General features: G+C 38.6%; 2 protein-coding genes across 3 annotated transcripts; one reads left to right on the top strand and one right to left on the bottom strand.

Annotated features, from left to right (window-relative positions):
- Positions 1–6485: 6485 nt before the first annotated feature.
- On the top strand, positions 6486–22302 carry LOC129729056 (putative gustatory receptor 28b). Of its 2 annotated transcripts, none has more exons than XM_055687535.1 (4): positions 6486–7592; positions 17869–17940; positions 18333–18422; positions 21990–22302. In XM_055687535.1, the coding sequence occupies exons 1-4, from the start codon at positions 6534–6536 to the stop codon at positions 22125–22127; spliced, it is 1359 nt and encodes a 452-aa protein (XP_055543510.1). In that variant the 5' UTR covers positions 6486–6533; the 3' UTR covers positions 22128–22302. The 2 variants fall into 2 exon arrangements, with proteins under 2 accessions (XP_055543510.1, XP_055543511.1); XM_055687536.1 differs by lacking the exon at positions 6486–7592 and adding an exon at positions 13802–14857.
- On the bottom strand, positions 22287–24994 carry LOC129729054 (protein MCM10 homolog). Its single transcript, XM_055687534.1, has 3 exons — positions 24890–24994; positions 23624–24822; positions 22287–23558 (listed from the first exon to the last, which is right to left on the bottom strand). The coding sequence occupies exons 2-3, from the start codon at positions 24806–24808 to the stop codon at positions 22407–22409; spliced, it is 2337 nt and encodes a 778-aa protein (XP_055543509.1). The 5' UTR covers positions 24809–24822; positions 24890–24994; the 3' UTR covers positions 22287–22406.
- Between the last annotated feature and the right edge of the window lie 1291 nt (positions 24995–26285).

Genomic DNA, 26285 nt, shown 5'->3' with positions numbered 1-26285 from the left:
TGGATTTGTGGCCGCAAGGCACAGTACCACCAAAGCGACAGGCAATCAGCGACAGGTTGTGTTTGTTGAGAATCAAAGGCCGGTTCCACAACTACACTATTCCCAATGTGCACTGCCCTCACGAAGAAAGACCTGATGCAGGAAAATAAGCGTTCTACGCACAGCTGGAGAAACTCTACGATAGCTGCTCGCGTAGAGATATCAAGATCGTCGTTGGGGACATTAACGGAAGGATAGACTTATATAAACCGGTTATCGGCCCGCACAGCCTGCTATGCACCAACTTCGCAGCCTCCCGCGGATTAGCAGTCCAAAGTCCCTTCTTTCCTCGACCAACGTACAGTAAAACAAATTGACCACGTTCTCAACGACGGCCCGTTCTTCTCAGACATTACAAAAGTACGCACCAATCACGGTGATGATCGGACATGACCACTTCGATACAAAAAACTACAAAACCCTGATAACCGGTAGTCCTCAACGGAAGTCCTTTTAATATTTTCGAACAGAAGGTGCCTATCGGCGAACAGAAGGTGACTATCTACGGTGGAGCACAAGCGAACGACGGATTATGGCTACAGCGCATGAACCATGAGCTACAAGCGCTGCTTGGAAAAAACCCTATTGCACACCTGGCGAAAGACAATAGGTTGCGGTGGGCCGGTCACATCGTAAGAATGCCGGACGACAACCATGTGAAATCACTTCTCTTCAGCAACCCTACCGGCACAAGAAATTAAGGGGTGCAGCGTGCATGATGGCTCGACCAGATCGAAAGAGACTTGCGAGTGATGAGACGTCTGGGAAACTGGTGAAACACAGCCCAAAACCGAGTAAACTGGCGACTTCTTGATACAGCACGAGTTACTACAGCTCTCCTCTGACTGGTAAGGTGAGTAAGAGAGCAAGGGTTGAGAATCGATCCTGGGTGCAGAACTAGTTCTTAGCCAATAAATGACGACATCTCAATTTGTGTTGATTTTGATGCTCTGATAAGTAGTATGGAATGTATATATATTGAATACAATCATTCTCTGAGAAATTCTAGGGGGGGCTAAACACGTTCTAGGGGCCCCCCCCCCCTAGCCCCCCCGTAGTTGCGCCCATGCCTTTGTTATACCAAACAAAGGTTATAAAATCGGTCGAAAAACGCAAAATAGATCCGAAGACCAGAGGGCCGAGTGGTATATACCATTCAACTCAGTTCGACGAACTGAGCAATGTCTGTTCGTGTGTATGTGTGTGTATGTGTGTGTGTGTGTATGTATGTTGTCTGTATGTATGTGACGCAAAATACTAACGCACCTTTTTTATAGAGCGCAATATCCGATTTTGATAATTTTATATGCAAGTGAAAGCTACTGTGCTCCCCCAGAATGCTACCGAGTGGGTTTTTGATTATTAGCTTAGATTTTGCGATATTGATCATAGAGTATTTTTTTACATAGAGTGTTTAATTTTAAACATAAAATAAATCTGTTGAGGGCCAAGTGCCGTTTACCAATCGAACATTGCCTGTATACATGTGTATGTGTGTATGTACGTTAGTATTTGTAAATATGTTGTTTACATGTGTAGCAAATCAAAATCGAACAAAAAAAATTAAAAAAAAAATCACACCTTTCACAGAATGTATTATTCGATTCAAGTGTTAACAAGTGCAAATGGAAGCTCCAAACCCTTCTGAAAATCATACTGGGCGAGTTTTTTATTGGTTGCTTGAATTTCAGAATATTTACGAAACAATTTTTAAACATGGAGTACTTTACTTTTTGGATCATTTCTCTCTCTACCCTTTTTTTATATCACTATCTCTCTTTCTCTCGCTCTCCCTTTTCTTTCAACTACTATTTATCTCTCAGAAGAAACTAAGAGTAAAGACATTTGTGCATGATTTTCATACTATGGTAGTTCGTTCTAACTGGTGTAAATAAATGAACCTTTTATTTTTAAAATTTTTTTTACTATAGATTTCAGAGGAAACTGCAATGCTCCGGTACTCTTTTACTTGATACACTTCACTTTTGTATAATAAAAATATTGTTTTCTAATTTCATTTTAAATTTATTTTAAGGTCAGTGCAAACAGAGTATCCATGTTATCCCGATCCTCGTTTTGGCAGCAAGTTTTCTAAAATTCTGAAAGTGTTTCAGATTTTACCATACAGCCTAGGTCTCCAACAAGGGTTACGTTCCCGAGTACACTTAGAACAGTAAAAATCCTTGAGTCTTGCGAAAAATTTTAATTTTGAAAAAATGCTTTTGAAATAGAATTAATTTAACAATTCTTAACAGCATCTGATGTGTACTGGGAATTGATATTTCAACAGCAGTTATAAATATTTCAATAAAATCTTTTAGCACTTGATCCTCACAGATTTTATCAAAATTTTTGTTGATTTCTTGAAATAAACACACGTATGATTCAAGCATTTTTTCTATGGTAACAAAGCATTTAATGCGCTGTAAAATTCTGAACTATAATTTCTTGAGAGCAAGTTTGTAGGACTTTGCTGCAATTCGTAGGAAATCTTCGATGCTTATCCATAATCTATAGTCATTGTGTTCTTTTCTGGGTTTTGCGATTTTTGAAAACGAAGCCGTTGTGGTATTGAAAATGTATGTGAGAAGCTCATCGAGGTTTGATTCAGTGATGTTATTTGGTTCACCCTCTGGAAAACTATCTTTTGAATATAATTTTAAACGATTTATGGTTTACTGGCATTACAAATTTATATGTAGTAATAGTTAGTATAAATTTATATGTAGTAATAGTTAGTATAACGAAGGTTTCTGCACTGCTAGGTGGATTAATTTAGGTTTTTTATAATTTTTCAAACAGATTGAGCAAACACTGGGAATTTTCATACGTATCAATTGCTCCTTGTATCGAATCATGTCAGGTGAATGAAATATGGTATGTAAGAGTTAATTTTGGAGTTTCCAAATTATTTCAGTACAAAATCACAAAACTAAGTATTTTTATAAAAAATCAAACAACAAAACCGTTCTTCAAATTTTAAGCTCTACATTTTTGCGGTAAGGTCTCCTGAATCCATACGTAATGAAATATTTATTTTAGCATGCACATACTTGAGAAAAAGGAGTTTAAATTCACTAAAGTACGTATTTTCATGGAAACTTGATTTTCTCAGTCTCCCACAGCAGGTTTCAACTTGGCTTTTTTTTTGTTCTATTTGGGGCCCCAAACAATCCTGAATTTATTGGAAGTCGATTGGTTTTGTCTCCGCTTGGCGCATTGCATTCTAAATTCATATGGAGATTTGTATGGAAAAACCAACTTTTTTGCATTTTCCATTCTAAAGATCTCAAAATTGCTCAAACCATAGGTTTCATGACTTCATATGGTAGATTTTTTGCGAGGGAATGCCTTTTCCTATCCCTCGCTGTACATTTGACAGAGTATAACATCGAAGATACGAAAACGTCAAACCTGATACGAAAACGTCAAACCTGATACAAAAACGTCAATTTCGGTCGGATTATTTTCATTATTATGCTGTTTCGGTTGGGGCTTAGCCCTTTCGCTTCTTAAGTAGACACAGTGGATCTGGTTATTATCAAAAAAAGTGATGTAATCTAAATAAAAAACTCTTGCAAACACAAGCCCTCATTCCCTCGGTTTTTTGATGCCTAACAACTTGCCCGAAGACACTAAAGAGCTAGGGTGTGCCAAAAAAATGCTAGAGCTGTTCAAAGTTGAGTATGTCGAAATTTATGTTGCAAATCATTTTTTCTGCCAACAATGCCAGTGTACCGGCGTCAGTCCGATTTCCATCAAACAAGATTTTTAGCATTTAAATCGACATACTCAACTTTGAACAGCTATGGCTCTTCTTAGGGACATTCTAGCTCTTCAGTGTCTTTTGCAAAGTTGTTAGGCATCTAAAATACTATACTTTATCATAATGTAGTGCATTATTAGAGCATTATTGAGCTCTCTAGAAAGGTAAATGCAAAAAAGTAGGTTTTCCCATACGAATTTTCATACAAATTTGAAATGCAATGCGCCAAGCGGAGACAAAACCAATCGACTTCAAGTAAGTTTGGGGTTGTATGGGACCTCAAAAGGAACCAAAAAAACTTGGTTCTGGAAAATCGATTATTTTTCCCCACCCTAATGTATACATCGGAACGCCAACTCAAGGCTACTAGGCACAAAATAAACATCCATCAAACACGCAGGCGTGGACAACTGACATTTATCTTGCATCTAGATATTTACTGACAATATTTACAAAAAAAAGACAATAATTTGTGTTGTGTTAATCCTAGCTGGCCCAGTAACCAAAAGTCAATTGTGATACGAAAAAGTAGATCACAATGCATTCTAGTATATCCAGTACCTGTTTTAAAAATGCGAAATCCGGAGAAAGCCTTTAAAAAGTTATATATTCAAGAACTGCTTTGAAAACCTATCAAAGCTGGTCGCTTTTACGGTACCGCAAAAGCACCGCCCTTCTCTACATCCCTTGCATCGCATTTCCCATCATGCCAACCCCCAGTGACGTTGTTATAATTTCCCTAATGGCAGTGCGAATTCCGCGCTAGCCATCTTGCCTAACATCTCCGCCGCACGTAGTGCCGCTTTTAGCTGCTACGCCTGCCACTTAATCACTTCGACTGTACCAACTCAATATAAAAAACGATGCCCAGGTCGTTCGATATGGTATTAGACAAAACAGTCCATCGTGGCCACAGATCCTTCGTAGTTGCTCGTGATCGTAAAAATATCCGGAATATCGACGACTTTCACCACGTGACTGATTACTTTTTGGAATTAAAAACGTGGTGTATGATAACGGCTTTAGTCTCTAGAGTCTAGACCACGTGTGCTTCTGATACAAATTCTAAAATGTGCTGTATTTAATAACGGCAAAGTCACCAACAATATATTATTTACATCCGTCTTCCCAAGATTGCATTTCAATCGCTCGAGGACCCAACAGTTTCATCTTGTTGGTAATGTATTCACGTCAGAAGGTCAAGTTCTGGACATCAGGTTGATACATTACTGTTAGGTTTATAAATTTGCTACAGTATCCTTGTCTGACCTATGATTTCAAGCAGTGAATATTGTTGATTGCGACAAATTTTCTCGCGAAAAATTCTTGTAGAAGTGCGCGGTTACGTCCAATCGCAGTAATATCTTCTACCAAAAGTGCGGAAATTCAATTTGCGTACTCTTTGTAGAAGACACCAACATGATTGGTTATACCCGAGCACTTCTACGGCGTTTTTCATGCACCTTGCGAGATAAATTCTCCCGCAATCAACAATAACGTCAAAAACAAAACCGTTTGAGCAACACATGAATTAACTTATTTCATATACATCTAATTTTAGGCTGGAAAGTAAACAAAGACAAGGGGATGGTCTAATATTTATTTACGCGGAACGCTTTAGCGATATTCGCACCTTACAATGTTGCTGTAAGTCCGGGTTTGAACGACTGTATCATGATTAGAACTATATGGCTCGATCTGATTCATACAAGGACATACCGACATATATTACAGTGTACCAATGTAACAACTCTTTTTTAAGGCGTCACCTGTTCACTATACTGATAATAACCAGGACGATCAGTACACACAGATAAAACATTTCTAATGTCCTTATCATATATTCATCGGTGTTCGTTTATTCAGCAAATATTTACTTGTGCATTATTGATTAGATGCTATCATAACTACATCACTCACTGGTTGATTGAACTCACTAAATTGTAAATACTAATCTCAAATACCTACTTATTGGTTTTGATAGTTTATTAGAAAACTTCGGTCAGGATTATATCCCGTTATTATTTTTGTAATTTTGAATGTTGAATATTAAATGTTAACGGATGTATCGACTTACAATGGAGCACTGTCTTATTGTTAATGGTTGCGAGGACGTTAATAACAAATATTTACCCTTCAATCGGCGGTATCGAATTACTTAATTTGCACCCTTCGACATCACTGTAACTTATTTGCAATAATTGCACCTTCGGAATAATCACCCTTCGTTACTCTGCCGTACCTTGCTATAAAATCACACACCAAAGGTGCGCCTCTTCGTAGGCAATATGCTCACCTGTTGCACTGCACAAAGTCCGCGTTATTTGTAGCATCATGGACAATGTCAACTGACCACATAGGCTGAATGAAGTGAAATCATAACATTATTCTAGATTTTATCTTTGGCTGCGATGAGTGCTAGTGCTGTCATTACCTCGTTAATCACATCTAATATGCCTATCTAGTACTGTATGCTAAACCTAAGCTTCACAATTCACGCAAACCACGCCAAGAACACAGGATACTGAGGTATTCCAAGAGATGGAAAAGGAGCGCTATGATACTGTATCGTCAACCCACACCAGAAAGAGTATCTGCGATTAAAAATGCATAGGTCAGGATAATAAACTTAACGACAATCCGCGGACCGTTTCGATGTTAGTTTTTGCTCGGCCGTTGACGGGGCATGTAGTTGTGTTACTGTTTATCTTTATCATTGACTGTCAGGATGTTTGCGCGAAAAATGCGCAACCTATTTAACCCACAAAATTTCTACGAAGTACAACAACCAATATTAAAAGTTACCTTCATTACCGGAATGACCCCGTTTACTATTGTACGAGAAGAACCAAATGTTGCTGGATTACGGTGCACCGCATTCGGATATTTAAACAGTACAGTTCACATTGTTTTCTTCTGCGTTTGTTACGTTATGGCATTAATTCAAAAGGAAAGTGTAACGCGGTACTTTTTTCAAACAGAAATCAGTACCCTGGGTGATATCCTACAAGTCATGACAGGGTTAGTGGCACTTGTGCTAACGTTTTTCTACACTATTTTTCAACGCAATAAATTGATTCACGCGTTTAATTTGTTGGCCAATACTGATGAGCAGTTTCAAAATATTGGATTTGAAATTAACTACAAAAGCACACTTTTGTACAACTATTTCATTATTACCGTTCAGATTTTGATTCTTGGTATCAATTGTGGTATTTCTATTGGTGTAACTCAATTTTCTACCATTCATCCGAGTTTTACTGCATGGGTATCTTTTTTCCTTCCATTCATAATGATAACATTGGTCATTTGCCTTTTCGTATGTCTGGTTCAGCAAGCCCGATATCGGTTCTACATGTTGAATAGAATTCTTGCAACTCTTCGGCACGCGAGTTTGGAGAAAAAAATTCTCTCGCAGGACGATAAACCGACTACTGTCCAAGTAATGAAAATTCAAAAGCCGTTGGGAATTTCGGCTAAATATTCCAACAGCAACCGATATCTGCTGGATGTGATCAACAAGATAGCCCGTATTCAGGACGAACTGTGCGAAGCTTGCTGCTTCGTGGAAGAATACTTCAAAATTCAGATGCTCGCCATCGTGACTATTTCCTTCCTGATCGTAGTGTTTGATTCGTACTACATTTTGGAAATGCTTTTCACGCAAACTTATGTACACACAGTTTTCAGCAAGATTCAGTTTGTGATGTATTTCCTGTGCCAGGCGATCGTGCAAGTGGTTGGGGTGTTCAAAATTGTCTTCTTCAGCAGTTTAGCGAAAAAAGAAGTAAGTATGGAATAAAGATAGTTGAATTGCGTATGTGTTTGTTTGCGGTTTGGTTAATCGGGTCGTCGTTCATCTTTATCAGACGAGAATTTAGAATCATTGCGGATTTCGGTATCAGATTTTGATATCAATATGGCACATGTTCTGACAAAAAATCAATAGTTTTGAGTTTCTCATCAACTTTACAACTCACGTTATTTTAAAACAACAATAAATATAAATCCTGTTTTACCAAAAATTTCAAAAAGTAATACTACACAAAATCTTAAAACTAGCTGAAATTTGAAAGTTTTTCAAATTTTGGCCCGATTGCTGTTGTGAATCTTGAAACTTGGCCCGCGCGTCATAAAGGTTGGACAGGCCTGACATAGGGTATCGGCTTTATTATCGTCAGGATAATAAAGCCGATACCCTACGTCAGGATGATGTCCTAGAACGTTAATTTCTTGCATGATGGTTCTCCATATTCCAGAGCATTTTCCTGCAAAAGATTACCCAACAAACAGCTCCGTTGATTTACAGCTTAATAGGCTATTATTCAATGGATTCTGGCGGAACTATAGCTTAAGAAGCCGTTATCCAACAAAATTGTTTGTTGGGTATTTCTCTATTAACGATTTTTTTATTCCACTGGGTCAGCGGAAATCTACGCGGAAATAGAGAAACGTTGTTGCGATTTTCAATGCAAACATGAAATGCCAGAATAAAGAAATTCGCTATACGACTTCAATAACCCCTCCCGGTAATAAAGCCGATTTCCTAATATATTATTTTATTTTGACTTTTGATGGATTCTAACTGCGCCGGTTGTTTACCTCAAGGTCTGAATAATGGATAATCACGTCTAATTCATACACGCAAAATTGTAATTTATTGCGAACTTTCATGATTGCGTTCGCCAATATGACACGTGAAAAGCTTACTATGAGTGCGACTACCGTTGGTAGGAAAGTGATGTGTTTTTTTGTCTTTTGGCTTTCTTAGTCTGTTTAAAAAGAAGTACATGACAAGCCAATAAAATTGCCAACGCACAAAGGAATACGAGAACAAAAACCTGGCCAAAATTATTTATAGTTTTCAGATAGAAAAAGTGTCTCAAAGTGGTTTCATTTCCATTAAGCATTATATTTAGGCATAAAAGCTTATTATTAACATGATTTCATCAATTCAGATCACCTAGCAGTGATAAAGGAACTTTCAACAGCTTCAACAAATATAGCAAGAACTTGTTCTGTTGAATACTTTTTTGCCAAAACAAAATTCCAATACAAAAGCTATCCATTTTTGTTTCAACTGATTATTGAAGCAACTTAGTTTACATCTTAGAGATCGAGTGTTTCTCAGAGAACAAATGAGGGTTTCTTCAATTTTTCTCCTCCAGAAACAGAAACTTTTCATCAATCGAAAGCTCAGCGCATTTCCTAAAAACAATTTGGTTGAATAACGGCTTCCAAGCTATAGTTCAGCCAAACTCCGCCTAATAATAGCTCAATAAGCTGTGAATCAACAAAATTGGCTGTTAGGTTGCTCGATTAACCCGAATAAGATATTATAAATGCACTCATTCAATAAAAAAAAATCTTACCGTCCCAACTTCACATTGATCGCAATTACGAATGGTTGATGGTACTTATTCAGGAACACATAACCTTTCGAATGCTGAATAAATTTTTGCTGGGACTTGCTGGAAAAAAACCAAACAAAAATCCTTTTTTTGTGAAAATATTGTTAATCAAAAGAAACCGAAAAACACGTGTATGGCAAGGACTTGTTCTGATGCAGTATTTCAACCTATACAGCACATTGCCGGCATAAATTCACTTAACAAACCTTTATTGTTCTCGCCCATATAAAATTTACACACAAGAATCACTTTAAAGTTACAATAACAACATGTATTTGGAGTCGACCGTGTATTGATATCGGGGTTTTTTTTCTTCGGCTCAGCGGTCTTGTAATTTGAAAACAGCTATTTAATTTTGTCCTACGTTTCGACACCGATTGGTATCTTCCTCGGGGAAAAAGTTCTAGCTTTGTTTCGCGTCCTACGGTTTTTTAAAACATTTTACTGTGTGTTCTGTATCGTTCGATAGTGACACTGGTAGATTGGTATTTTGGTGTTTAAATTTTTAAAAAAACTGTGATTGTGGCGGTTGCGTACTCTATGGTGGATTTATGCTACGTACTCAATGGTGGATAAATGCTACAGTAGCATAAATTCACCATAGAGTACGCAACCGCCACAATCACAGTTTTTTAAAATTTAAACACCGAAATACCCATCTACCAATGTCACTATCGAACGATACAGAACACACAGATAAATGTTTTAAAAAGCCGTAGGACGCGAAACAAAGCTAGAACTTTTTCCCCGATGAAGATACCAATCGGTGTCGAAACGTAGGACAAAATTAAATAGCTGTTTTCAAATTACAAGACCGCTGAGCCGAAGAAAAAAACCCCCGATACAATAACAACGGTAGAAGTTTATACTTTCCGTAGAACAATTTTTGACTTTTCCATGCGCTCTAAGCAATACCAATGTTTTGATAGCTACTATCGTTTGCAAACAACTCAGATAAATTCAAAATGGCCGACATACAATGCAGCAAGTATCAGCGAATGCAAAAAGGATCAATAGCACGAAATTCACTCAGATTTATTTTTCGTATCCTGGCCAGGTTTTTGACTGGAATACTCTTATGTGCGACGTTTCGGACATTTTTGGCTGCCTTTTTAAAGGCAGGCCACCAGAAACGGCCGAAACATCGAGCAATTTGAGTGGATTGTCGTGTCCTTTTTTTTTTTTTTTCAAAAAATTTAGAAGCCAAAAGACCAAAAAAGGCCAAATTTTGAAAATCACGTTTTGCTTAGAAAATGCAGTTTTTTCAGATGATATAAAATACTGATATAGCTCATCAACCCAATTAAGCATATACGCTGTCGAAAACCAATATTAACAAAACAACTTGATTTTTTCGCGTGTACGACGCCAAAGATGACAAAAAGTACTACTTGGAGTAATTCCAGAAACCAAATGCAGCGTGTCATTGGAGGCCTATTAATGACCGTCTATGCGTATTGACGATCAAGGGCAGATACTTCAATTACAGCCTTATCAACATGTACGCGCCGACAGACGATAAAACCGACGACGTGAAGTAGGAGTTCTATGAACTCCTTCAGAAAGCGTATGGAGAGTGCCCACAACACGACATACAGATCGTCATCAGAGATATGAACGCACAAGTCGGACGAGAGGGGTTCTTTCGTCCCGTTATTGGTAGATAAGCCTTCACTCTACTACCAACGACAACGGCTTGAGGTTAGTGAGCTTCGCCGTGGCCAGAGGAATGGACATTTGTAGTACCCATTTTGCACATCTGAACATTCGGAAGCACACCTGGAGACACCCCAAGGGAGAGGCCTGCTCCCAGATCGACCACATGCTGATCGACGGCCGGCACTTTGCGGACGTCATAGATGTGCGGTCCTTTTGAGGGCCAAGCATCGACTCGGATCACTATAGCGTGGTAGATAGGATTCGCGCCTGGCTCTCCAACGTATTTGAATCGAGATCGGTGAGGAAAATACGTCTGGACATCCAAAAGTTATCAGCGGAAGAAGTTGCTGCAGAGTATACTCGGAAAGTTGATAGACGAGCAGTGGAAGCACATCCATGATGCAGTCAGTGAAACAGCGCGAGAAGTGATAGGCATGACAATGGGAGCCACACGGTGGTTCGATGCTGAGTGTCTAGAGGTGACCTTTAGCCTTTGTTGGAGTATACCAATGCTGTTTTTGAGCGGGACGATCTACAACGGACCAGATGTTCACCTTGAGATAGATCCTAGACAAGTTTCGAGAACACAACTTGCAGACACACCATCTGTGGCAACCTATGCTTGAACATGATTTTTCAACGAAAATAATTAAATGTTTACCTGCGACGCTTGACGGTTTCATATCAAGCGTCAGGACAGCGGGCGAATTTTCGGACGCCTTTGTGACGCTAGATGGTCTGAAGCAAGCTGACGGACTCTTGAACTTGCTGTTCAACATAGTTTTAGAAGGTGCAACACGAAGGGCAGGTGTGCAGAGGAGCGGCACCATCATCACGAAGTCTCACATGCTTCTGAGCGCATGAATCACGAGCTGTACGAAGTATACAAACACGCTGATATTGGCTTACTGATGAAACACGGCAGATTACAGTGGGCTGGCCGCGGATCACGGATGACGGATGAGCGACCGGCAAAGATAAAATTTAGCCGAGAACCGGATAGAGGCCGACGACTTCGAGGCAGACCTCGCACGCGCTGGATGTGTGCTGTCGACGAGGATGCCAGAGCAGCGGGTGTAAGGGGAGACTGAAGGAGAGCAGCCCAAGACCGAGTTTAGTGGAGGTGTATTCTGTATTCGGCATAGGATCTCAACGATCTGTCGCCATAAAAGTAAAAGTAAAGTACGTAGTAAAAGTAGTAATCGGGCCGTTCGATTCCAAAAAGACTTCAAACATAAGTTTATTCTTAGGCTCCCTCCGCTTCCCCACATTGACCCTTTCGTCACATTGAATTCTGAAGAAAGAAAAACAAATTAAAGCGACACTCAACTGAATACAGTCAGATTTTTTGAGCGGGTTGCTTCTTCAATAACTCAAAAACGGTCACTCCTCATTCCAATCACGTTTTCCGTTTTAGAATCAAAATTAAGATATAACTGTTTTCTAAAAAAAATCATAATTTTTGGTGTAAGTACTGAAAATTTATAATATTGCATTTTGGCCCTTAGACTGACCACTATCATATTCAGCCAAAGTTTAAACGTTTTGAGACTGTTTTCTACGTTATATTTTGAACACAATTTAGTCTGTTTTTACGCGGTTCCATACAAATTTGGAACGCATCCACCGCGTAAAAAATGACTGTACTTCTATGCATAATTGCCGCTACTTAACAAGAGTAACTGACAATGCTCGGTAAAGTAATGCAGGAAGGGTGAAAGTATACAAATCCGAACCTTACCACGATGATTAATTACACAAACCATCCTTTCCGTCACAGTCGTGGAGATGCAGTGGTAAACTCGATCTCTGACAACAAAGATTATTATCCTTCTTTCCTTCCTTTGCCGTTATCGATTTATATAAAAAAAACTCTCAAATCCATCACGGAGGACCAACTGCGAAATGTGCGGTTGTCAAGCCCAAACTCTAACAGTTAAATTAAATGAAAATCCTAACTTGTGAACACGGATGCAGCTAGAGAAACAATTTTCGATATCTTAATGATATATGCACCAGAAATGTGTTCAGTTAAGACATATCTAAGGCTAATTTAAGATACAAGGATTTCAACATAAAAATGTGGAGAGCGTCTATTCTGTATTGCATTAATTTCTTGTGATTCTTAAAGTTATTAATGTTCAATGAAAAATTAATAGGAAAAATATACGTTAGATTTCCCAGTATCTGGATATTGCACAAATTAACTGGTTCTGTTACCCAAATGAGATCGTTAGGCTAGTTTCTCAATTGATCTGTGTTCTGGTTTTAAAGTCTATTAAGTAATTAACAGAAAACAAAATTCTTTATTAGAATATTACAATTAAAATTCTTCACAAACAGGTTTTACGAGTAAAAACAAAGAAATCTAACCAGTGTTCTGCACTAAAATTGATGCTTAAATTTATTTTCGTTATTCCCTAACTTTAGGGAACTAGTTCAGTCTGCTTTAATTGTCTTCCAGCTATGAAAATCAACCCGCTACGAGTGTACTTCAAACCGAATTCGCCGTAACGCCAACGGCATTCTTTCATTAGACACCAGTTCAATGGCTTCCAGATAGTGGAAAAAGGATAACACGGTAATAAGATATACAGTGTGGCAGATTGTATCGCGATTTGGCGACACCTCGTTGGTGTGTACCGTACCATTTACAAGGCAAACAGTTTTTCATTTTCTTGACAGGTGCTATACTATTGCTTCTGGGCTCATAAATGGAACGAATGATTAATTGTGAAGGTGGAGCCATGAGAAAAACCTGATGCTATCAAATCTGGGAAACCCCTCCGGGCCACGACACATCGTAAAAAACGCATGAGGGTTGGGTAATGAACTAACGGTGTACGCACATTGTATACGTTAGTCCTTTCGGAGCTGTTAACCGACAACGTCGCATTTCACCGGTAACTAGAATCGTGTCCCAGCAATGGCAATAGGTTGGCTGCGAGATTTTTTTAACCCTGCTAGTTTCTATGCAGCTCAATCTCCTATTCTGAGGATCACATTCATTACTGGAATGACCCCGTTCACGGTCATGAAAGTCGGGCGCAAAGACGTACTAAGGTGTACTGCATTCGGTTACCTTAATTCGATCATACAAACAGTCTTAATATGCATTTGCTTTGCAATTTCACTCATCAATCAGGAAAGCATAACAGGATATTTCTTCAAATCTGGAATAAGTGTTCTCGGAAATTATCTGCAGTTTTTCACCGGACTAACTGCACTAGTGATGACCTTTTTCTACAGTGTCTTTCGACGGAATCGACTGATACGTGCGTTCCACTCACTTGCGAAAACAGACGAACATTTTAAAGAGATTGGCGTAGAAACAGATTACCGCAGCACTCTTTTGTACAACTGTTTTATAATGATTTACCAATTTTTTGTTCAAATTATCTACATTGGCGTATCAGTGGCAATTTTGTTTGCCAGCAACGTTTATCCCAGATACACCGCATGGGTGGCCTTCTTCATACCCTATCTCATGATGGCAATGATCATCGTACTTTTCGTTTGTCTCGTCAATCAAACAAAACATCGCTTTTATCTACTGAACAAGGTACTCCGTTCGCTCGAGGAAATCAGTTTGGAGAAAAAACTTCCAGCATACGATGAAACACAGAATTGTGCTAAAGTGATTCGGCTCCAAAAACCGCTGAGAATATCCTCCACGTTTTGGAACACCAACCGTTACATGCCGGAAGTGATCAATCGTGTGGCGAGCATTCAGGATGAGTTGTGTGATGCGTGCAACAGCGTTCAGGAGTATTTCAAAGTGCAAATGTTAACCATCGTCGCGATCACGTTTCTGATCGTTGTGTTCAATACGTATTACATTCTAGAAATTGTGTTCACTAAAAATATGTTCAACACACCGTGCAGCAAGTTTCAGTTCTTCGCGTTCTTTTTCTGTCAAGCAGTAATCCACGCCTTTGGCGTGCTGAAACTTATCGTCGTTAGCAGTCTGGCTGTGCAAGAGGTATGGTTCGAAGATTTTAAGTTTTCCGTCAGCAGAACTAATTCTAGGTTCAGAAACACCCCGTATTCATGAACGTAACTAAATGCTCCTTTGTTCTACCAAAAATGTAACATTATAATGTTGAAATGTTACATGAACACTAGTGGACATTGCTAACCGAAAATTTTAGCACTTCTCATCCATTTATCCATTTTTATTCACAAACCATAAAATTTGCCGTCGCTACCCGATCAGAAAAAAAACAAAAATGTAACAGAAGTTGTTAATTTGTTACGGGAAAAACCTCACATGCTGTGTTTTCATTTGGTCCCGTTAGGTGTTAAAATAACAAAAAATTATAACAGAAATGATTCTACTAGTATCAAACACATATCGAAATTTGTTACTAATATATCAGCTTTCTAACAAAATAAGATAGTATATAGAGCAATATAATAACAAACATTGTTAGAAACAACAGGTTTTGCTAAAAACGAAAAATTAGTTAGATTTGTTTCAGAACTACTTCATTTCTCGTTTTGTTATAATAACTCATTCAGATTCAAAGTTGTTATCAAAATTATATGAAAAAATACAAAATATGTTATTTGTATCTCACGTTGATAGAATTTTGTAATTTTTTAGTTATGCTCTTCTGATCGGGTAACCAATGAACACTAATCACTAAAGTTGAATAGCAGTTTGCCTAGGGTTGGATAAAAACAAAATGTCAGCTCAAATGCACTTTCCGTGTTCCTTATGGGTTATAACAACTATATAAATTTTCAGATCGCTTACTGTATTTTTGCGCCTATAATTTTCCATAAATATTTGAGAAAAACCACTTTTTCAAAACTAATTTTTTAGAGATGTCCAGTTGGCTCCTAAAAATATATCGATATACGATATATTTAGTAATTTTTTGTGAAAAAAACTCTTCTGATGACTGTAAGGCGGTACGAAGCTTGTTGAGAAATTTATTTACCTCAAACTGATCGATTACTCTGGTCAAAAGCAAAAAAAATGCTGCTCTAAAGCTCAAAATAGTTTCCCTAGAAAGATTACAGCTTTTTCACTATTTCTGTGAATTTTATTGTCCATTACCAAATCGCGTTAACTCACGTCGAATTGTCGCGTAGTAATTGCTCGCCGGGATCGTCGCTAGGTAGGGGCACCAACATTCACAGGAAGGGTTAAAAAACCATAATCTTTCGTTTTTTTTCAGTTTGAGCTTTTAAGCCTGTGTTAACCAGTGTTATCTGACGAACGGCTCAATATTCAATTTTTCCAGCAACACTGCTGCAGCATACTGCTGTTGCAAATTTCCTTACGGATGAGAAAGTGTGATTTTCACTAAAAGTATCTTTGGAGTAGCTTCCAAAAAGAACTATGAAATTCATTTTACAATCAACAATAATACATCAGCTTTTCATACGACGTTCCGAATTTGAAATGAATGCAATTATTTCGAATCTAATTCTACAAGCTCGACATGCTTGAAAATAATTATTGAATAATCCTACCATAGTTTTCCGAGATTGCCCAGTCAGATTCCAACAATTTTCCAAATCACGTATTTTACAAGTTGATTTGTTGCTGCTTCAAGCAGAAAATTCAAATCGACGACATAAAAATGACATCAAACTGATTTACTTACAGGAATCAAAGTTTTTTTATTGTTTCTTGAATGTGTAGCTCTAATTTTGATATATGGGATTCTGTTGGGATAAAACTTACATGAATAACTTGTTCCAAAGGTTTTATTTAGACTTCCATTCCTGGGGAATAATGCAGGTGAGGTGAAACTTCCCATTTGAGGGTTTTCTATGTAAGTTTTAACGTTTTTGGTAGAATGAGGCCGAGCATTGTCATGCAGTAGAATTACTTTCCCGTGCCACTACAAGTTTTTTTTATATGTCACTTTTTACGTTATATAGAATTTACATTATATTCAATCACGTGGTCTCAGTGGTTCTGTGGTTAGCGATGTCGATCGGCTAGCTCTCCCACACGGTTGTGATATCGGATTCGATTCCCGATCAGGTCGAGGATCTTTTCATGCTGAAAATTTTCTCGACTTAGCAATGGCGCACGGTGTATTATTGTACTCATCCTACAACATGCAAAATGTGCCAAAAACAATATAGATGAAGGATTCTCTTAACTAATCTAGTTGTTCGAGACCACTATTAGTCCCACAGACTAGCGTACGATATTGTTCTTTATATTGATTCATGTTTTTATTCAAATTAATTTACCAGAATGAAGGTCACTAATTAATGTTTTGAACATGATTCAAAATTATAGTAACCGTATTTGTCATCATTTCAACTCCCCTTGGCCTCAAATCGTAAGGACCCAAGTTCCTCTTTTTAATTTATTTTCAAAGTATACAAGTCGGCAATTGTGAAATTACCGTCTCTAAAGCGACGGAACCAATCACGGCAGGTTATCTCACTTAGAGCAGCATTTCCGTGAGCTATTTTTTTTAATCTCGATGCACTTCAGCCACCGTACTCTTTGAATGGAATGAGAAAAGTACATGACACCATGATAAAACTATTAACGTGTCAATGCGGTTTGGCTACCATATGTCTCAGCTTTATTTATCACGTTTAAGATATGTCCAAATCAACCAGCACTTACTGCTGTCGCCATCTATTGATAAAAAGCGAGAATTTAGTTGCTTATTTAATATAATTTTTAATAAAACGTGTAAACACCCATCTTGGTCGTAAATTTTCCAGATTTTTTTTTGTTTTTCCTCATATATCTTGGTTATTTAGGGTTTTCCAAGTTTCAAGCAACTCTGTTTGAAGTATTCTACCATTTCTCGTTTTATTTAACTCTATCTTAAGCTTTAATTTATTTCTGGTATTTTCAGTAGAGTTTGTTCAACACGGCACAATACATTTCAAGTATAAATGATCCAAATACATGATTTATTCAGAGTTATCTAGAGTTATCAAACATACGCTCTTCTCATCATACTAAATTTTGATTTTTCTATTGTTTTTTAATTTGTTTTACAGAACGACAAAATTGCTGTTAATGTTCACAAATTGATTAATGTCAACAACTACGACGACGATGTGGTCAAACAGGTATACTACTAACATACGTCCATAGACTAACAGACATAACACGTCGAACAAATTTTCAATGAAATCATCGTTTGGATGATTCCAGTACTTTACGTTAGTAACACCAGCACCATCTGCTGTTGTGTTCGCGCTGCGTCATGTATTTCAACATCAGCGCCAGCGTTACTGCATGTGTCAAATGGGGAACTACAAAATATGTATGAGATTGCATGACAGTGCCCCAGACGACGTTTTCGCGCGATGACTGTTATTCGATTGAAAATTTGAAATGAACGTTTTTCGTGGCGATGGAGCTAGGTTCCACTGTCACGTCTGTTAGTCTGTGATACGTCTATGCATATTTGAACTATGTTTTGCATAATACTATCAACTTTTCTTATAATATTTCACAGCTGTCCAACCTTTCTCTGCAGTTGACCCACCGAAAAGTATCTTTCACAGCGTATGGATTATTCAACTTAGATTTCACACTTCTGTTCACGGTAAGCATCTTAACTTAAATTATAGTAAGGAAAAAATTTAGACAATAAAATTTAGATAACACGAAAAAAGCAAAATTTCATAAATAATAAAACATTTCAAATTTGGGCCGAGAGGACTGCGTGTATTTTTGGCGCAAAATGGCGTGAAAGAGTCACGGATAGGTAAATTAATATGAAACATTTTAGAAAAAAATTCTATGTAAAGAGTATCTCTGATCATTGTTTCTTTAACCCGAGTCAACCCAATGCCATTATTAACATTATTTGACACATTGAACATTTCTCCACTTAATATGAAATTCAATGACATTTGCATCAGAGTTTACTTTCCATAATCTTCAACAAAATATTGCTGTATGTTTTTTCAGTGTACTTTTTTGAAAGAGAATTAAGTTAACTTCCTTTTTACCTTTTGCGACTTTCAATCGTAATATTTTTAAAAATAAGATCTTTACTCTTTCAAAACAGCTGGTTTCAAACCAGAAATATTTATGTTCTATAAAAAAAAAACATGAATTTCCAAATGATCGGTGGATGCGAACAGCCTGGAGAAAACGATTTTGTATGAATAACAAAATCTTAACGAATAATAAAATAGCACATCATCGAATCTAGTAGCAAAAATCTGACAGTGTGAATACTGATAAAATAAGTAAAGAAGAAAAATGTTCGCGCAGTCCAAACTGGTTTAGCTATGAACGAAAAATTTAGCTTTACATGGCACCTAGAAGAAACATGGGAGGGTTTAATTAAGAATTAACTCAATCTCAGAGCCAGAAAAAATCATCATATCATCCAACAGTAATACAACCACAGAGAACAGAAGGTTCATCTTATTTTCAAAGGACGTGTAAAAACTTCAACCGTCATTTAACCGTAAGTGGTAATTCTCCCGCTATGTGGCGTTCGCGTCACTGAAAAACAAAGCACTGACATCGACAAAATATCAATTTATGCAGTTCAACTGGGGCACCACAAGACAGATGTCGTTAGTGTATTGCGTATTTTTATTCAAATTTTGAAACACGATTTTCAATTTTTTTTATATGTACATGAATGTCTGTTCTCTGTGGTCCAACATCAGGCCGACGACTCTGGAAAATGTTTAGTCGACGTGCTAATTTGGGTTTTATTAAAAAATTCAAATTTTCACGTTTTTTCAGTTCAAATTTTTATATTTCCTAAAAATCCTGTAAAACCGAACCCAAATATATTTTTTGCGCATCTCTCGGAGATTAGATAAAAAATGTGTTGCTCGGTGTGCATCTTTCCGTCTCGTCTTTGACCGCAACTTGCCAAGCATACCGGTGTGGACGATAGATGGCTTCCTAGCAGCTTCTGCAGTTCGGGGCTCATTTACCTCCTCCATGCCCCGTTCTCCATCTGCATTCCACAGAAGATGGAAAGCATATGCCATGGCCGTAGAGAACTGGTCTGATCAGTGTCGTGTAGATGGTCAACTTGGTGCGGCGGCGAATTCTACTCGATCGGAGCGTCTTATGGAGACCAAAGTATGCGCGATTTCCTGCCATAGTGCGCAGATGAATTCCTCTGCTTGGGATCGTTGACGGCAGTTACCTGTGACCGTCGATCACCTCGATTTCATCACCACCAACTTGAGTTCGGGGTGGGAGGTTAGCACGGTCTTCTCGTGAACCATCGATGACTAGTCCAATCCGTTTGACTTCGGCCTTTAGGTCGATGTACGTATTCGCCATCTTTACAAAGATCCGATCTACAATGTTGATATCGTCGGCGAAGCCAGATTTGGACCGACTTTTGGAACATCATTTGGAACATCATGCCACAGAGACCACCACCTTGCCATAAACCTCTTCGAGTTTCGAAGAGACTCCAGAGTGTCCCCAGTACTCGAACTACACACTTTACTCGATCTATCGTCGCTTTGTCTGAAAATCCGTATTCGTGTATAATTTACCATAGCTGGTCTCGATAGATTGTGTCATATGTCATTTTGAAATTGATAATGTGTGGGCACGTTGTATTCGCGGCATAACCTGCGAATATCTGATTCGTGGTGGTGCGGGCACCCACGAATCCCGTCTGGTACTGCCTCACGAACTGCTTCGCAATTGGTGATAACCGACGACAGAGTATTTGAAATAGTTTCTTGTGACGGCGTTCAGTAGATTGCCCAGTAATTCAGGATTCCAGCTTGTCGCCCTTTATGTGAATGGGACACATAATACCTTCATCCACTCCTCCGGTGCTCGTTCTTCTTCCCAAATCTTGACAATGACCCAGTGCACGGCTATAGCCAGTGTCTCTCCATCGTATTTCAATGGCTCGCTGGGAAGGAGATCCACTCCAGCAGCTTTATTGTTTTCCAGGCGACCAATATCCTCCTGCACCTCAAGTAGATCAGGAGCTGGAATCCTGTGGTCTTCTGCACGTGCACCAAGATCAGTTGCCATACCGCCCTTGCGCTCTACTGCATCGCCACCCCGTTACTCGATATTTGGCGTTCGACTTCGGCGGGTCTTATACACCGTCGAGAGTTTCTAGCGCATGCACACAGCTACTACGTAGTGGTTTGAACCGAGATTCGCACTGCGGTTTAGAATGTGATCGATTTGATTCTCTGTGTGTTGATTGGGTGGTTGATTTCCAGGTGGTTTTATGAATTTTTTTACGGAAGTACTTCGGACTACCATACCACGGCAGGCTGCAAAGTTCACGAACCGATGGCCGTTATCATTAGACATGGATGGCTGCAGGCTACCTGGCAGATTACCGGTCTGTACATTGCTTCCCGTTCTACCTGAGCATTCAACTCCCCAATGACGACTTTCACGTCTTGTTGCAGGTAGCTTTCGCAAACCTGCTCCACCTACGCTTAGAACGCTTTCCTTCTCGTCGTCGGGTCTTCCTTCATTTCGGCAGTGCACGTTGGTGATGCTGTACTTTATCCACAACTTGCACATTCTTGCGTTGATCGGCTCCATCACGCGTTGGTGCACCTTGCCCAGAACTATGGAGCCCAGCTTCATAGGTGATGCCAACAAGGTTCCCAGCTCGCTGGTGATGCCACAACTCTGGTAGAAGGCAACCGCCAGTTACCCGCTTTTCCATATCCTCTGTCCTGTCCATCAAAGTTCCTGTAGCACTACGAGTTCAAAGTTACGTAAATATAGCTCATCGAAGAGTAACCTGCGGTATCCTGCAAAGCAGAGCAATTTGCAGTTGCTTGCCCCAAGTTTCCAATATTATTCCTCATTTCGTTGCATAAGTCCATGCGAATTATTCCGAATCCTTTTATGTTGTTTGTAACATATTGTTTCCCGGGGCGGTTGTTGGGCCATTTCCAACCCTCCGTCTCGCCAGCTTTGTTTAGAATTCCACGCTGACACCAGGACGTTGTGCAGCCGCCTCTAACACGGAGATTAGCAGTGGATCCATCATTCTTTAAGAGCAATATCGTAAACTAGGTGCTAAATTTGAATGAACTCTCACCTAGGAAGACGCTAATGTTCATGATATTTTGACAAATGTTATAAAAGTTTGTTCTTTATTATATCAATATTCTCATCCGGTTCTCTATTTCAGTTGACTGGTGCAGCAACAACGTATCTGGTAATCCTCGTGCAGTTCACGATTAATCAAAACGAGCTTTGCGGACCAAAACTGATCAATTCAACGATTGCTTCTCTAGCAAAAAATGCATCATTGTTTCAAAACGATTAAAGTAGTGTAGTCGGCTTTACACTTGTGTTTGTTCCAGCTTGCAATTTGTGACGCACCAATGAAACAATATAAACTTATGAAGTAATTTTTAACGATCCTCGTCAAGTGTAAGGCACCTCAAATGAAGTGATAAAATCTAGTGAGCTAGATATGATATTTCAAATATCTCAAATAAAGTGTGTTTAATGTGTATTTTTGTTATTCTTGATTTTATCAAACGTTCACAATTACATTATAAATTTATTCTCTAATAAGTTTTTTGTACCTAACAATTTCTGCTTAACACTCTTCATCAGGCACAAGTAAATTCAGATTAGCTGTATTAGCACAACCTCCAAGAAATTTCTCTTCATCACCACGAATGGATAATCCTGCTCCAACTTGTAAGCCGTTTTTGTCCTTAAGCATCGCGCAGCGCTCCCAGCGTGAGCTCTGACAACTACGACAGGACGTTTTTGGCAGTCGATGCAAAGTAACAGTTCGATTACCACAATCTGCACACTTAAAGAATCGTTTCTCGGCATCACGGACACGCAACTCATGCCGTTCCTCCTTGCAACGATCAGCTGCCGAGAAAGCAATGTATTTACAACGGGTACAGATGACGGCCTTGCAAGCAATTTTGAAAGTATTCATCATTTTCTCCTCCATGGCTTCTTTCCGCTCAAGATCCTTGAAATACTTTTCTTGCTGCTCTTCTTCATGCGCTTGAATCAAATCAGTATGGGAAGATGAAGTCTTCATTATTTTTTCAATCCATTCTCTTCGCTTCTGTTCTTTATCATCTAGTTTTAGTTTTTTGGCATTGTTATTCGATTCCGACTGATCAAGGGACGTTATCTTTTCTAAGGCACGTTTCTTACCCGCTTCAGAACCACGATGTTTAATAAAATTAGGATTAGATTTTTCTAAAGGTTTCTTTTTCAAAACTTCTAGCGCTTTTTGACGCGAGTGAAGCGCATGTTTTGGGGAAGTGCCCAAATCAATAATAAAGTTACCGGTACTCAAGCGCGGTGCAACTTTTGTTTCCAAGCTAAACGACCGATTTTCGAATCCGTTCGAAGCAGCTGAACATGGAGTTGAGAATGCCTCTCTAGAGTTCTCCTTGGGCGTATGATTCGGAAAAGCATTCGTAGCAGTTGTCGGACAACCTTTGTCTAACTGCTTCAGTCGCTCCAGGTCCTTCTCGCGTTGCTTTATATTGGTCTCTAGTCCAGATGCCGCTCCTTTCTTAGTAACATTCATTTGCTGACGATACGAAGGTAATGAAGAAGGATTTCTTGGTGAGTTATGACTTTCACCGTTATTAGTTCCCTGAAATGGTGACTGGTAATATTCAGATAACGTCATCAGGCGATCTTTATCCTTTTGTATTTGTTTGGGATTTTTGCTTGCCTTAACAGCCGTAAAACTTTGACCGCCATAAAACACCTGTGAAACAAATTTACAGTTGATTTAGTCTAGTCTGGTAATGATTTATGATTAAAATTACTTACCTCACTCTTCCCAAGAACTTTATTTCTAAGCTCATTCAAACCTCGTCCAGCGGTTGACGAAATCAGCCCCCCTCGGCTGCAAGCCTTGTTATACTCCTGTTTTACGTGGTAAACGCAATATTCACATTTACTCAAATTTACAACAGCCGCACATTTTTCTCCGTTTTTTTTTCTACTGCGACAAGTTCCCATGTCTTTGGATTGTCCCAATATCATTACCTTCGACGACTTGTCAATCGACAGCGTTGCAACCGAATTCCGATCTTCGTTTCGCTCAAATACAGTTGGATTTAAAATACAAATAACCATACCATCAGCTGTCTTCCATAAATCCTTGTACGCTTGGCCAAACAAAAATAAACTTATCATTTGGATTTCACCGTGAAGATCACTTAATTTCCATATAGCATACTGTTTGCCTTTGGCTGTAGCTTTTGTTGGACTTTTACTCAAAACCACACCTGCCAATGCCCAGTCTTCGTTCAGATTGCCACTTTCTATGTGATATTTAAGACGTATCATAGGAATGGCTTTACGGCCTTGCATTCGTTCTTGAAGAACTGTACTGGAAACTAATGGATGTACTATTCGAATACCAAAGACGGGGTCTGTGAAAACGCTGTTTTTAAAAACATCTGGTATGGAATTGTTAACCTCTTGAGCTGCTTTATCAATAGGTACTGCTCCAAAGAAAGGTCGAATATCCTGATTCGAAGCCACTTTTTTTGCTGGAACCACTTTTTGAGGTAACCGAGCGGTTTCCTCATCTGCCTTTTTCAGTGTTCTATCAATGAAATTGGAAACCTGCAGATCTATTCTTTCTTCCTCTTTTAGTTTTAGTAACGTATTAATACCTTGTCCGTATTCATTATACTTTCGTTCCAGAAAATTTCGAGTTTCTTCATCGTCGGATGAATCGGTATCACAGCTGTGTACCGCACTACCGTGTTTTGGCAATAATTCAGCTTTGTTACTTTCCTGTGAAAAGTCTTTTAGGAAAGTTGATCCAGCTATTGACAACGATTGCCGTTTGACCACAGCAGGTTTAGATGAAGACGGTTCACATAAAATTATTTCATTGTGCGGCAACTCTTCTTTCTCCTCTGATTCTGCTTCAAGCAAAAGTTGTTCCAATTCATCGATTTCGATCGAATCCTGTTCGTCTTTTGTTGCTGTAGACGGCATTACTTGAAAAGTACCTGGTCACACGTACAAATAGAAATTATTAATTTTAAAATCACGACTTTCACCAATTTAAGAACATACAGCAGCCGTTTTCTCAACCAAGAAGGAACGTGTTTACGTATTTTCGCGCTTTCACAGACTTTGACGAGACGAGTGTAGAACTTAAAAAGGTCCTAACGCAAATGCTCACCATTTTATCTGACAGGATGTGACAAGCACGCTCGTAAATAATAACTCTAAAATGAGTAACATTTGTCGCATTTTCGTAAAAAGTGGAACAACTCTAAAATTGAGTAACTTCACAAATACTCAAAACTGAGAAACACTAGGCGTCTTTAAAAATTAGTCATTATTACTCAAAATTCGAGTACGACATTACTCATTTTTTGGGTACAGTTCAGTTTTATTTTTGGCTAGAAATCCGCCACGACCAATAAACAACACCACATATTCATCAATAATTATACCTTGTAAAAAAAGTAAGCAGTTATAATGCCTTGATGAGGCGCACACAATTAAAAAACATATGTTACAAACTGAAGCACATCATAATCTCCTTTCAAAATGGACGCCGTTATATGCGACGTTACTCAGAAAGAAGTTATATGAAGGGAACTCAAAAATTGAGTCAAAGTTACTCAAAATCAAAAAGGACTTCTACTCAATTTTTGACGTCTACGAACATCGTTCTAAACTGAGTCAGAGTTGCTCAGTTTATGAGTTATTATTTACGAGCGTGAGAGAAACCAAAAATCACCCAAAGTTCTGTCAAAGTGAAAGCCCTCTCTGATTGGTCGATTTTATTCAGCGCACTGTTAAGTATTATTATTAGTCGGTATGGTTGCCCGTGCTACAAAAACTTTCGATATTTTTGGTTTACACTGTGTCTGCATACCAAGTGGATGATCTGTGTTTCGTTCAACAACTTTTCGAAACATTTTCATCCACCGGATCTGTGAAAATTAACATTCGAAATATTAGTTATGTTGTTTCAACTACTTGTGATGAACTATTGCAGATTTAATTCAAGAAAAGCAAGAGGAATAAGTTGAAATTATGACTAGTTTAAATAAATCCAAAATATATCTCTAAATCAATTCAAGATTCATTGAGTAACCATTATCAAGTAACTAATTATAATAGTAACCCAGAGCTTGAAAAATCCTAGGTATTGAAATTTCCTTTATGAAATATTTTTGGCGACACTGGCAAGCGTCGTGCCGAAAAATTAAAATGTTTTATGAGGGCTATTTTGAACGAGAAGAAGAATAACTAGAAGCCACTCGTCACGTCCTGTCCTAGCATTTTATCCACCTACCTGACACGTTCGTAGCCTGTATTTTTGTATACGAGGGAATGAAATGGCATGTTACACTGCTGTGCTTCACTTTGCTATAAACAGAGACATCGATAGATTAGGCAACACTGAACGGGAGCGAAGAGCACGTCAGATGTCTTCCCTTTGCGGCCTTTGTTG

The sequence above is a fragment of the Wyeomyia smithii genome, chromosome 3, assembly GCF_029784165.1.
Source record: "Wyeomyia smithii strain HCP4-BCI-WySm-NY-G18 chromosome 3, ASM2978416v1, whole genome shotgun sequence".
In the NCBI taxonomy this organism is placed as follows: domain Eukaryota; kingdom Metazoa; phylum Arthropoda; class Insecta; order Diptera; family Culicidae; genus Wyeomyia; species Wyeomyia smithii.
This window is presented reverse-complemented; position numbering and strand designations above follow the sequence as displayed.